Source organism: Mus pahari, chromosome 6, assembly GCF_900095145.1.
Source record: "Mus pahari chromosome 6, PAHARI_EIJ_v1.1, whole genome shotgun sequence".
In the NCBI taxonomy this organism is placed as follows: Eukaryota; Metazoa; Chordata; class Mammalia; order Rodentia; family Muridae; genus Mus; species Mus pahari.
In genome coordinates, this window is record NC_034595.1 from 52,833,168 (window position 1) to 52,844,983 (window position 11,816).

Here is an 11,816-nt window from a genome sequence, read left to right on the forward strand (position 1 = left end):
ATGTGGTTATAAAAAAACATTGCTTAGTGAAAACTTCCCGAAGAATCTGTTTAAGATAACAATGACTTATTCCACAATTAGTGACTCACTAAGAACCTTTAGGGATCATGGAGTATATGAAACAGATCATTTGAAGAAGACGCATGAGCTCAACTGCACCCTCTGTGTGGTTTTGATTTTTCCACATTGGTGGAATGAAGATAATAAGTGGATCAGATGCTGAGCTCAGAGTTTTGAACCAATTTGAAGATATATAAATAGTAGAAGCATTAAGTGTTTGAAAAAAGTCACAAGGTTTTGTTGACACAAAATCAGAGTAGGATCAATTTTCTCATCATATAACAGTATTTATCCATCAGTATTTTAACCCTTATATAGGTCTATCCACTATTACTATATGTAGTGTTTGCATATTTGCTCCTGTATGGTTTTAATCAGTAATATATTTCATTTAAGAGTTTGCAATGACTGTGTTTTAAATAAGTCATAGTTGCCATTGTGAAAAACCTTTGAGTACACCACTATCTCAGGCAATAATTCAGAATCATTTAATAAGCTTAAGAAACTGTAACATTCACAGCCTAAGTTACATGTACAATCTATGAATTGAACACAGTTTTTATTTAGTTATTGTGCTAACTATTCAATGTGATGTATCTGCAGTAGTTTTCATTTTGCATTTTGCAATTTGATGTGTTTACATTGCTTGTACTGAGTTTTTACATGCAGATTTTTGATTTGTTGCTGCTTGGCAGGAATTCATTGATATGGAAGCTTGTTCTTATTTTTTTTAAAAAAAAAAAACATATTGCATGTTTGTCTTGTGCGCTTACCTTCATTCCATGTGTTCCATATGATATCTTTGCATGAGGTTATGCATGGAGAATAACAGTTTCAACTCTGTCAATATCTCTTTCACGATCATTATCTTCAGCCAATCGGCACTATCAGTTGTTATTTTCAGAGAGCCTCCAGAAGCTTCTCTCTGTGACCTGAGGCGGGTATGTTAAGTCAGTGACAGTTTCTTTACTTTTGCAACTTACTCGATACAAAGTAGAGATTGTTACTAGTTTTGGAAGACTTGATTTGCTCATTCTCCTACATTCCACCTGTTCTTATTTTCACTTGGGTTTTTTTTTTCTGGTTGTTTATTTATTTATTTATTTATTTTTGTTTGTATCTTATGTATGAAGATTAACTTTTCATTTTGTGGAAATATAATTTACTATATAGAAAAGAATGATGTTTCAGAAGAGAATATTTTCCAGTCACAATAACCAGTTTCTACAAAGAATTAACCATTTTCATGCATGGCTCACTTACTTGTAGCCCATGACCAGGATCAAGTGTCAGATTAACCCTTACCCATGAAAAGAGGTTTACATGTTTGTGTTCATAGCATTTGAAGAAATCAAACTTGAGAGTTTTTCTTGTATGTCCTTGAAAACTGAGCCTTCTCTCCCTTCTGATTTTTGATATTCCAAGTTTTCAGTCACCAACTGTGTCATTTGTGGTTGACTGATGTACCTCAGATGAGATTTTGGAACTGGAGGAAAGTTTTTCTGAAGAAAATCACAGGGAGTGAAAAGGTCAGCTTAGGAACTTTGAAAAGGTTACTACACACTTGCCCCTCTGGAAAGGAGAGGCTAATTAACATTTCTCACATAACAGGGTGGAACCTAGCTGTGGGTGGTGACACATTCCACAGCACAGACATTGCCCACCTTCAGACAAGAGAAATCCTTGTCACCTCATTCCCTAAAGACCAATCAGTTTAAAGGGTGCACTATTCCCCCAATCATATCATGCTTAGTTGCTGATGCTTTCTGCCCCTGCCCCTGGAAAACACATAAAAACTCACCAACCTGTTGCGGGGGGGGGGGGGGGGTCGCCGCCTCTCCTTTAGGTCTGGGAAGATCCTGGTACACTGGAACAATAAATTCCTCTTGCTCTTTGGAATAAGCTAAGGCTCACCTGAGTCTTACAGAAGTCTGTCTGTTATCTAGGAGTCACCTCAGCCAACAGAAGAGAGAATGATGTGCTTTTGACTGGTGAGGCAGGAATACTGTGCACATTCCCAGCCCAGTGTCTGTTCAGTGGCATCAGAATCCTCCAGGAGAGATGCTCACACTTTGTAAAAAATAATTTGAGTTTAGGGACCTCTGGTGAGAACTTTGTACCTTATGTGCCCCAATTTCAAACCCGTTCCACCCACAGTCACAAGATAATGGAGAATAAGATGTGTGACTTAACTGTGTACTCTCATCCAAGAAGCCTCAAGGTTCCATTCCAGTAGAGTGTGTCATGTATAATGTGTTCTTTTATTGTGGATGTGGGAGACAAGTGTCAGAGTTTAGTTTGAAAAATGATTGTTTCCAAATTAAGTGTCTATTTTCTCTAAGTAATACAGATGAAACATGTGAGGAGGGCTGGTGAGATGGCTCAGTGGGTAAGAGCACCTGACTGCTCTTCCAAAGGTCCGGAGTTCAAATCCCAGCAATCACATGGTGGCTCATAACCATTTGTAACAAGATCTCAAGATCTGACGCCCTCTTCTAGAGTGTCTGAAGACAGCTACAGTGTAATTACATATAATAAACAAATAAATCTTTAAAAAAAAAAAAAGAAACATGTGAGGAAGCCTTCATGAATCTAGTAATGTAGATAGACTCTTATCGAATATACTCCCAAGACATCCTTGTGGGGAAGGTCTCCTAATTCTAGCTAAAAATAAATCCAGGAAGTAGAATCTATGTAAACATCTGAACTCTGGAAAGATCAAATTTCAACATTATACTGACAGCTGAACAAAAAGGTTTCAAGCTAAATCCCTGAGACATAGTTGTCTCAGGGGTGTATTTGCCTTGCATTGAATTGTCTTGTGCAGATTCACATGTGTACGTACAAAGCTAAACTGAATAGGTATCCGTGTGTGTTTTTGAAGTATGTGACATGTTTGTAATTTGTGCCTCCTGACTGTGTTATTTGAAGTACCACTCCATTAACTGTTGATTTAGGTTGAGAATTGACCCCCTAGTCTAAGAGGTCACTCTTTTGAAGAGGAATACGTTAACTACTTTTTTTGCAACAAAGCCAGAATCCATGATATCAGATGAAAACAAAACTAGAATGATAATTTTATCACCAGCACTTTGATTGCAGCTCGAGCAGCTCTGAGACTTGGCCAGCTTTAACTACAGTACACTAAAGTGATGACTTCCAGAACGATTGAGACATGCCACTCCTTACCATTCTAGAATCATTATCCCTCCCAATCTGCACTGAGATGCTGTATAAACCAACCACTGTACTTTATAGTTTGCATATTTTAACTTGATTACAGCAATAATTGCACAAGATACATGCTGTACGTTCCCACTGTATTAATGCTCCCCTGTTAAGAATGAGGCAATTAAGTCATTTGCTCAAAGTCCCAGATTTAATGGTTGATGGAACCAGAATTCAAATTTAACTTTCATCTTTTTAATGGTACGAATTAAATTTTTTTTCTTTAAACAAATATCTTTATTTTATTTTATTTTAATTTTTTTTTTTAAAGAAGGCAGTTCTGCAACTTTATTTGACATGGAGCAGGTTAGTTTTCATCCACATTGACTGTCTGTAGATTTTTGAATGTGGTAACAGGCACGTAAGTTACCAGCGTGTAAAGCTTATTTGGGGAATCCTCATCTTCATTCCGTTTTCTAGACAAGCGTACTCGGATGCGGTATGGAACGTTCCTTATTCCCTTGGCCCAGATGGCTTTATTGAACCTGGTGTCAATGCGCACATCTGGTGTTCCCATTTCTTTCATGGCAAACTTCCAAATTTCTTTGAGTGCCCGAGGAGCACGCTTCTTGAAGCCCACTCCATGGATGCACTTGTGAATGTTGATGGTGTAATATCTTTTTTTTTAAAGATTTATTTATTTATTATATGTAAGTACACTGTAGCTGTCTTCACACACTCCAGAAGAGGGTGTCAGATCTTGCTATGGATGGTTATGAACCACCATGTGGTTGCTGGGATTTGAACTCCGTACCTTCGGAAGAGCAGTCGGTGCTCTTACCCACTGAGCCATCTCACCAGCCCCTAATTAAATTTGAATCTAAATCTTACATTGCTATCCTTAAAAACAGAAAAATTGATGTTGTCAAAGAAGACCTAATAAGAGGAAACACAGTTATAGGTGAATAATTGAGAGCCAGGCACAGTGGCGCACGCCTTTAATCCCAGCACTTGGATTTCTGAGTTCGAGGCCAGCCTGGTCTACAAAGTGAGTTCCAGGACAGCCAGAGCTACAGAGAAACACTGTCTCGAAAAAAGCAAAACAAAACAAAACAAAAACAAAACAAAACAAAACAAAAGAAATGGTCAAAACTCCCTCATACTAAGAAGTTTAATGGCAGGAATAATTCCAAGAATCTCAGAATCATCAATGCGAGTTCATCAGTGCTTAAGAGTAAGCTAGTGTGTGGCCAAGAATCATCAGCATCTATACTAACCTGACACTGCCTTGCTGATTTTACCATTAACCTTAGTAAATCCTACCATGCCCTCTCTATTCCAATGATAGTTCTATGGATGACGAGTCCTAGTGATAAGAGAGATCCCTGACCCTAGTTAGATCTGTTTTCAGGCTTTGGGTGCATTTGATGTTCAGAAGTCAGCAAAGTTCTCATATGTCCTGAGTTAGTAAGATGTCTGAGGGTTCCCCATCAGCTAACAACCACTTTGACATGAGAAGGCAGAGAGTTAAAGAACACTACTTGGTGTTTTACTTAAAGATATGAGATATCTTTTGTTTCTGCTGCTTTTCAGTACCAAATTATTACATGTTCAAATTGACCTATCACATTTAATATTGCCTATTGGGTAGAGAATTAATTGAAGCCTATTAATCTCTCCAAATAGGAGAGATGGAAAAATTTAAAATTGCTCTACTCAGTGCGAAATTGGGGAATAACCACTGAGCATACCCACTGTGACAGCATTGGCTTGGGCTTTTGGGCCCAGAACACTGGGCAAGAGAAACAAATGGCTATTTTAGTCAGTTCAGGGGTACATCTGATATGTGAGCTACAGTGAATTCACAGGTCATTTAATGCTGCCAGTTTGAGTTAGAGTAATCTAGGGACAGCATAGTGGTCTGAGCTCCTTGATACTGTGCCAGCACATGTTTGATTCTAAAAAAGAAAAAAAAATGCAAAATTACATCGGGAAAAAAGTCATCTCCAGCCAAGTTCAGAACAGGGGCTTAATTATAGAATCTGGCCTGTGAGAATCCACAGAATAAGACTGTATTTCTTGTCAGTGAGCTTGGTGTCTGTCTTCCACTTCGGAAAATTTATTTCACTATTACTACACTTAAGTCTCCTGGTCCTTGTGAAAACTGTTACTAAATCAAGTTTTATAAAATTTAGGGGGAGTGTATGTTGTTTGATAACCCAGAGTAATCTTAAATTTCTTGCCAAGAATTCTATAAATTTTTAAGAGATCAAGGAGTTCAACATAAATTTTAGAGTTTTGTTTTATTGTAGCTTTTGAGTTTATGTATTATCAGTGTTTGGATGTGAATCCAAGCCTCACACATGTCTGGGAAGTGTTCTAACACACTAAGATAAAACTTCCAACTTTGACATCTAAGTGACTTTCAATGAATATGGAATTTTGAATAGGTCTTTTAAAGGCCCTAAATTGAAAAGCAACAAGTCTCTTTAAATTCAAATTTTATAGAAAGATAACCAATAATTTGAGCCTCAGCTTCAACATAAAACTGCAAGAATATAAATTGTGTGTTAGGGCTAGCAAGATTTTGTTCTAGATTAAATGCACACTCCCAAGGGCAAAGATGAACAAACAAAAGTCACTTTGCATCTTTTATAGTCCTACAGTTGTGCTCCTATTGCAACCTTATGTTCCAGGTATAGATGCTCTTCAGTTGACCAGAGATGTCCCTTTCTCCCCAAATTGAGTGTCAGACACCAGAAGGATTTGGGTCAAGTTCCCAAGCCAGTAGAAGAGCTGGACTTGGAGTCAGGATCTCCACCCTTAGACTTGACGGTCTTGCAATTCCTTTTATCCTTTTCCAGTAAAACTAATCCCTTTCTTGCAAATGTTAAAAATATGTTCACATTCCTTCAGTAGTGAGGATGTTAGCTACCAAGAGCCAAAGGAAAACAAATTTCTGGCTGGGAGGATTGTGAGGTGTGCACCCAGGAAGCATTGGCAGCATACTGGTGAATCAAGATCTACTACAACTACAACTCTATGTCGCCTACCAGTGGGTGTCAACAAACTTCTAATTTCTAGTGATCTTCAGAAGAATTTTAATCTTTTTTTTTTTTTAAAGATTTATTTATTTATTACATGTAAGTACACTGTAGCTGTCTTCAGATACTCCAGAAGAGGGCGTCAGATCTTGTTACTGATGGTTATGAGCCACCATGTGGTTGCTGGGATTTGAACTCTGGACCTTCGGAAGAGCAGTTGGGTACTCCTACCCACTGAGCCATCTCACCAGCCCTTAATCTTTCTCCATCTTCCAAGATTGCTCTTGATAATTATTTTAGTGAGCACCCTGAAGTAATTCCTGAGAAATCCTATTCTCGAGTTTGAAAGCACAAAAGTCAAATGTCCTACTGTACTGTGATTAAGCTGAGGCTGCATGTGAGATAGCCCTCAGGTGTAGCTACTAAGCATGAGAAGAGGCATCAGTACATTTATTCCCTTGAGCCTCTAGTTTGGAAGAGTAAAGTGCTTCTGCACTTGACAATGTTGAGGGTCTGTGTCTTCGATTCTAGTGTTTCCTCTAGGCCACTTTGCCTAGTCTTAAATTTCTCTTTCTATTATTCCTGTTGTTCTATAATTTCCTGTGTCTTCTGTCCTGCTTCCATAATCTTAGCTACTCTTTATGTTGTAGCTTCTTCTCTAATATTGCGGCATCTGCCTTATTTTGATTTGCTAGCTTTAGTAAATCATGCTCTAGAGTTTGCTTCTTTTGACCAATAAAATCCTGAACCTTTAGTTCTAGTGTTACTACTTGTAATCTCTTTTCTAAGGCAAGGAATCCCCATTCCCCCCGTGCCATCCCCCCCAGGGCCCTGTCTTTTGAGAAGGCATAGTAAATCAAGAGAATATTGCCGTAAATGATAAGGTGTCTGTTTCATTTAAATCCATCCCTGTCAAACCATTCAAAATATCACATAAAGCCCAAAAAATATTCCTTGTATTTCCTGTCTTTAAGTATCCATGTATTGGTCCGGGGCCCTTTGTACCTTTGTTTCCCAGTTCTTTTATTCATGAGGAGGGGCTGAGTATAGAAAGAGTTGAATCTTCGGTGTCCCTGTTTGGGTTGCAGCTGGCAGTGTGTGCTTGTGTGCTGATCGCAGGCAACCCACAGCACAAGCAAGCAGTCTGGAGATACAGTCCTAGACACGGGATGTGGGAGGGGTGGCTGATATGGGGAAGCAAACACAGAAAGACTCTCTTGGGTTGAAAGTCCCCCGAAATGGGAGGGACCCTCACTCAAGCCCTGGGATGATGCGATGCCCAAGAACTCACGAGAGACCAGTCTTGATGCAAACCGCAAGAGGTTTAATCAGGAAAGGCCAGTGCACTGGAGAGGACTCTTATCCCACGTGGGGATAGAGGAGTTGACAAAGCGCTCAAAGGGTAAGGGGCTTATAAAAGCAGAAACCGCAAACACCTGGCATTGGGCTATAGCATTTGGCAAGCATAACGGGTTCAAGGAATGGTTGGAATACTCTGTATGAACTTTTCCTGAAACAATGGAGCAAGTTAAACTTCTACTTTGTGGTTAGTATTGAAGGGAAATGAAATTTAAGGCCTGGGATTCATGTAACTTTTATGTCCAGAGAAATAGTTGTTTGTAAGCTTGGAAGCCTGAGGCAGAGAGCACAATGAGACAAGCCTGGGCATGCCCAGGCAGGCCGTTGTTGGAACATCCCTGGGACTGAACCAAATGTTCCACTAACCCGCCCGTCAGGTCTCCTAGCATTCCTGCCTTTGCATGTACCATCCTGCAAATGTGTACATTTAAATGAACCAATCGCATGTAACCTCGCCAATTCTCTCCCCCCCCCCTTACATACACACCCACCCTTATCCTATAAAGACCTCAAGCTTTTGGGCCTGGTTGTTGACTTCCTCTGTCTCCTGCATGAGGTATGAGTCGAACCAGAGCTCCGCCAATAAAAGTGCCTCGTGCGGTTACAGCAAGAAGGCGTGTCTGTCGAGTTCCTGGGGCACCCTAACTCCCGTGACCTGAAGACCCGAGGGAGTTCCTTGCGAGGGGAGTCCTACAGTATAACCTGGAACAATGGGGAGAGTTAAACTTTCACTCCCTGCCATTAGTGAGGTCTATTTTGGACACAAGTCTAGGGGCTTACATAATTTTTAACTCTTCTCTCTCGGGATCTTTCAGGGTGAAGATGCTCAGATCTGTTCACTGTGTCTGCCCTAAGCCTACCTCGCAGGCAGTTGTGTTCCAGGGTCACCTGTCGCTCCATGCAATTCTTATAAGGTGCTGCTCAAGCCCAGCTCCAGTCTGCCCCTGGCCATAGCTCTCTGTCTGGGAGTTGGGGGGGGGGGTAGCGCTTCTCTGCTGTTCTCTGTAGGCCCCTCAGACCCAGTCAGCTTCCAGTCCACTGCAGCCTAGATCACTGCCAGGGTTGTATTTGAGGATTGGGAGGGGCAGTGAACTTTTATCTCAGGTTAGCTGAGTTCTAATCAATACGTTGGGTCCCATTTTGTTGCGGTAAATCTCCAACCCAAATAAGCCTGAGCAAAGAAAATACAACCCAATTAATATGAATACTAGCTGCATGTCTAGATTGGGCAGATCTAACACTACACTACTATAGTCCCCATCTATGATATCTCTTGTCACTTGAGGCTTCTCCAGGCCATGTGCTTCTGCTCCACTATACTTCCACCCCTGCCTCCTCCATCACAGTCCAACCCCCCTTCCTTCTTTCCCCAACTTTTAGCTCTACCTTCCCTTTTTAGGCCCAATCACCAGCTCTGGCCTTTATTTTACAAATTAAGGTGGGGGAGAAGGCTCACCTGAGTACTTGTCTACTTCCTCATTTGCAGCCCCTCCCAGGAGAGCAAAATTAGCATCAAAATGAAGCAACCCCAGGGCTATCCAGGGCTATCCACCACAAAGGTGGAGCTTACCTGAACTACAAACACCTGCTGCTCACAGAAATTGAAACAGGTTTGGGAAGGAGAAGAGCCCTGTTTATGTGTCAGAAGATGATTTTAGAGAAGATCACCCCAGCATGCCAAATAAAGAAATGAAATCGTGCCTGAGAGCCAACTCAGGCTTGTTCCCACACACCTTTTATCCCAGCATCTAGGAGACAGATGCAAGGAGAGCTCTGAGTTTGAGGGCTGCCTGGTCTATAAAGAGTTCCAAGGAAGGCAGAGCTACATAATAAAAACCCCATTTCAAAAATAAAAAAACATTGGATATGATCCAGCTTGGTGGCTTACACTTACCACAACAAGATATAGAAACAAGTGTTGTCATGTCTTTGAATCTAGCCTGGGTAAACATACAAAAACATCAAGAAGAAATACAGGCCGGGCGTGGTGGTGCAAGTCTTTAATCCCAGCACTCGGGAGGCAGAAGCAGGTGAATTTCTGAGTTCGAGGCCAGCCTGGTCTACAGAGTTAGTTCCAGGACAGCCAGGACTACATAGAGAAACCCTGTCTCGAAAACAAAAAAAAGGCTGGTGAGATGGCTCAGCGGGTAAGAGCACCCGATTGTTCTTCCGAAGGTTCTGAGTTCAAATCCCAGCAACCACATATTGGCTCACAACCATCCTTAACAAGATCTGACGCCCTCTTCTGGAGTGTCTGAAGACAGCTACAGTGTACTTACATATAATAAATAAATAAATAAATCTTTAAAAAAAAGAAAAGAAAAAAAAAGAAAAACAAAAAAGAAGAAGAAGAAGAAGAAGAAGAAGAAGAAGAAGAAGAAGAAGAAGAAGAAGAAGAAGAAGAAGAAGAAAAAATACAAATAAATTGTCAAGCATAGCTGTGCACCACTTTAATTTCAATACTACACAGGCAGAAGTTGATGAAGGCAGTCTACACAGTGAGTACACAGGCAGAAGTTGATGAAGGCAGTCTACACAGTGAGTTCCAAGCCAGCCTATGTCATGTGGTGATTATTTTTGTGGCTAGAGAGACGTCTAGAGTTAAGAGTACAACCGACGACTCTTCAGTGCACCCATGCCCGGTGACTTAAAACTGCCTGAATGTAACTACAGATTCCAGTATATCCCAAGGGATCTAACACCTTGTATCTGAGCTGCCTTTTGCGGATCCATCTCCTTAAAATTCAAGCTCATTGTAGTAAATCTGTCATTGAAAATCTCCTCCAAGATATCACGGCAGCCTTTGAGATGATCCGCCATGAAGGCAGAGTCAGCATAAACAGTTACTGGTTGCCTCAGCACTGTTGTGGGATCTTCCTCCTCTCCTTGGGGCTGTGGTGTGCAGAGATGATCCTGTCCTGGATTCATTATTATCAGGAAGTCATGGGTGGCATCCAGCAAATAGAGCTCTTTCAGTCTACACCTCCTGAGGGTCAAACAGGAAGGAGATCAGGGTGGTTGGAGATGCAATGTATGATCTGCCTTGATCCCATGTCTCAACCTCCCTGCATTACATTCTCTTTGAAATATAACCACAGCCTTGCCTTCCACAAGAACTCAGACTCACTCACCCAGGCCAAACCTTCTGGTTACGAAGCCAATCTATTCCATCGTAAACAGTCTTGCAGCTATACACATCGAAGTTGTACTTCAGAGGGCCAATATAGAGTTTGGGGTAGGGCCAAGTTAATACCAGGTGCTTCACAAGCTTACGTCGTCTTTTAGTGAAGGCCTCCTTGAACAGTGGTGGGAAAAGCACTGAGGGGAGGTCCTCCAGAGCAGAGACAGCCAAGTCTTCATTATTCAGCAACAACTGGATTGTCAGGTGCTGGAGTGTGGGAAGTGCCTGGAAGCTCATCCTGAGAGATTCGGGTAGAAGAATCCTGTGGGAGCATCCAGAAACATATCTTCTCAGAACAAAGCTTAGGGTGGCTTCCCCTTTCCCTTTGTGGAAGGCAGCTCAGGATCAGGGTTATTGTTCACATAGTAAACCTTAATTTTTTTCCCATTTGAATTTCACTCTCCTAGTTCCACAGCCATGGCTTTCACCATGCAGCATGGTGGACTGTGATCCCTCCATGGGAAGTGTGCCTTACCATTATTCTGCTCATCCAAACCCTGCTGCTGTGAATGCTACTCCACTGAGGAGTGGGCACTCTCCAGACAGTGCAGCCTCATCATTTTAGGGTGAGCCTTTTCTCCACAAAGACTCTCAAAGGAACATGAGAGATTCCCTGAGAAAGGTTCACCCATTCTGTCTTCTACTCAAGGGGCTTGAAGGGAAAATAAAATCTGTGAAATGGGTACAGTTTTGCTGTCAGAACCTTTAGAAAGAGGTCTGGACACGCAGAGACCTAGTCCAGAGCATGGCGGAATGAAGCGGCACAACTGCCAATGTGATGCTACCCTGGGACCAGGACAGAGTCCAGTACAAGCACAGCAATAGAACTGAAAGTAAGAAAAGCTTTTAAACAGCAAGGGAGAATGGTGAGCTCCTGTGCTGGGAACACTGGCTGAGATCTGTCCCCAAGGGGACCTGCCACCACTGAGCACAGTGTAGGGGGTGGGGGGAAGATGTGGAAGAAGTACACTAGTGTGCGGGAGGAGTCTCAAGGCCTGAGCCGG

The 11,816-nt window shown here is 41.6% G+C and overlaps 1 protein-coding gene and 1 pseudogene across 1 annotated transcript; both read right to left on the reverse strand.

The window, feature by feature from the left end:
- Positions 1–3,594: 3,594 nt before the first annotated feature.
- On the reverse strand, positions 3,595–8,531 carry LOC110323820 (annotated as a pseudogene).
- Positions 8,532–10,298: 1,767 nt separating this feature from the next.
- Positions 10,299–11,049, reverse strand: LOC110322874 (PRAME family member 18-like). The gene is made up of 2 exons (XM_021199753.1): positions 10,763–11,049; positions 10,299–10,617 (listed from the first exon to the last, which is right to left on the reverse strand). Exons 1-2 carry the CDS (start codon positions 11,047–11,049, stop codon positions 10,299–10,301), a joined length of 606 nt encoding a protein of 201 aa, XP_021055412.1.
- Positions 11,050–11,816: the final 767 nt, after the last annotated feature.

Excerpts from the sequence above, each read along its gene's own strand:
- LOC110322874 (XM_021199753.1), bottom strand. The coding sequence starts at position 11,049 with ATGAGCTTCCAGGCACTTCCCACACTCCAGCACCTGACAATCCAGTTG. Across the intron at positions 10,618-10,762 it reads AACCAGAAGGTTTGGCCTGG|GAGGTGTAGACTGAAAGAGC; the intron begins GTGAGTGAGTCT and ends TTTGACCCTCAG.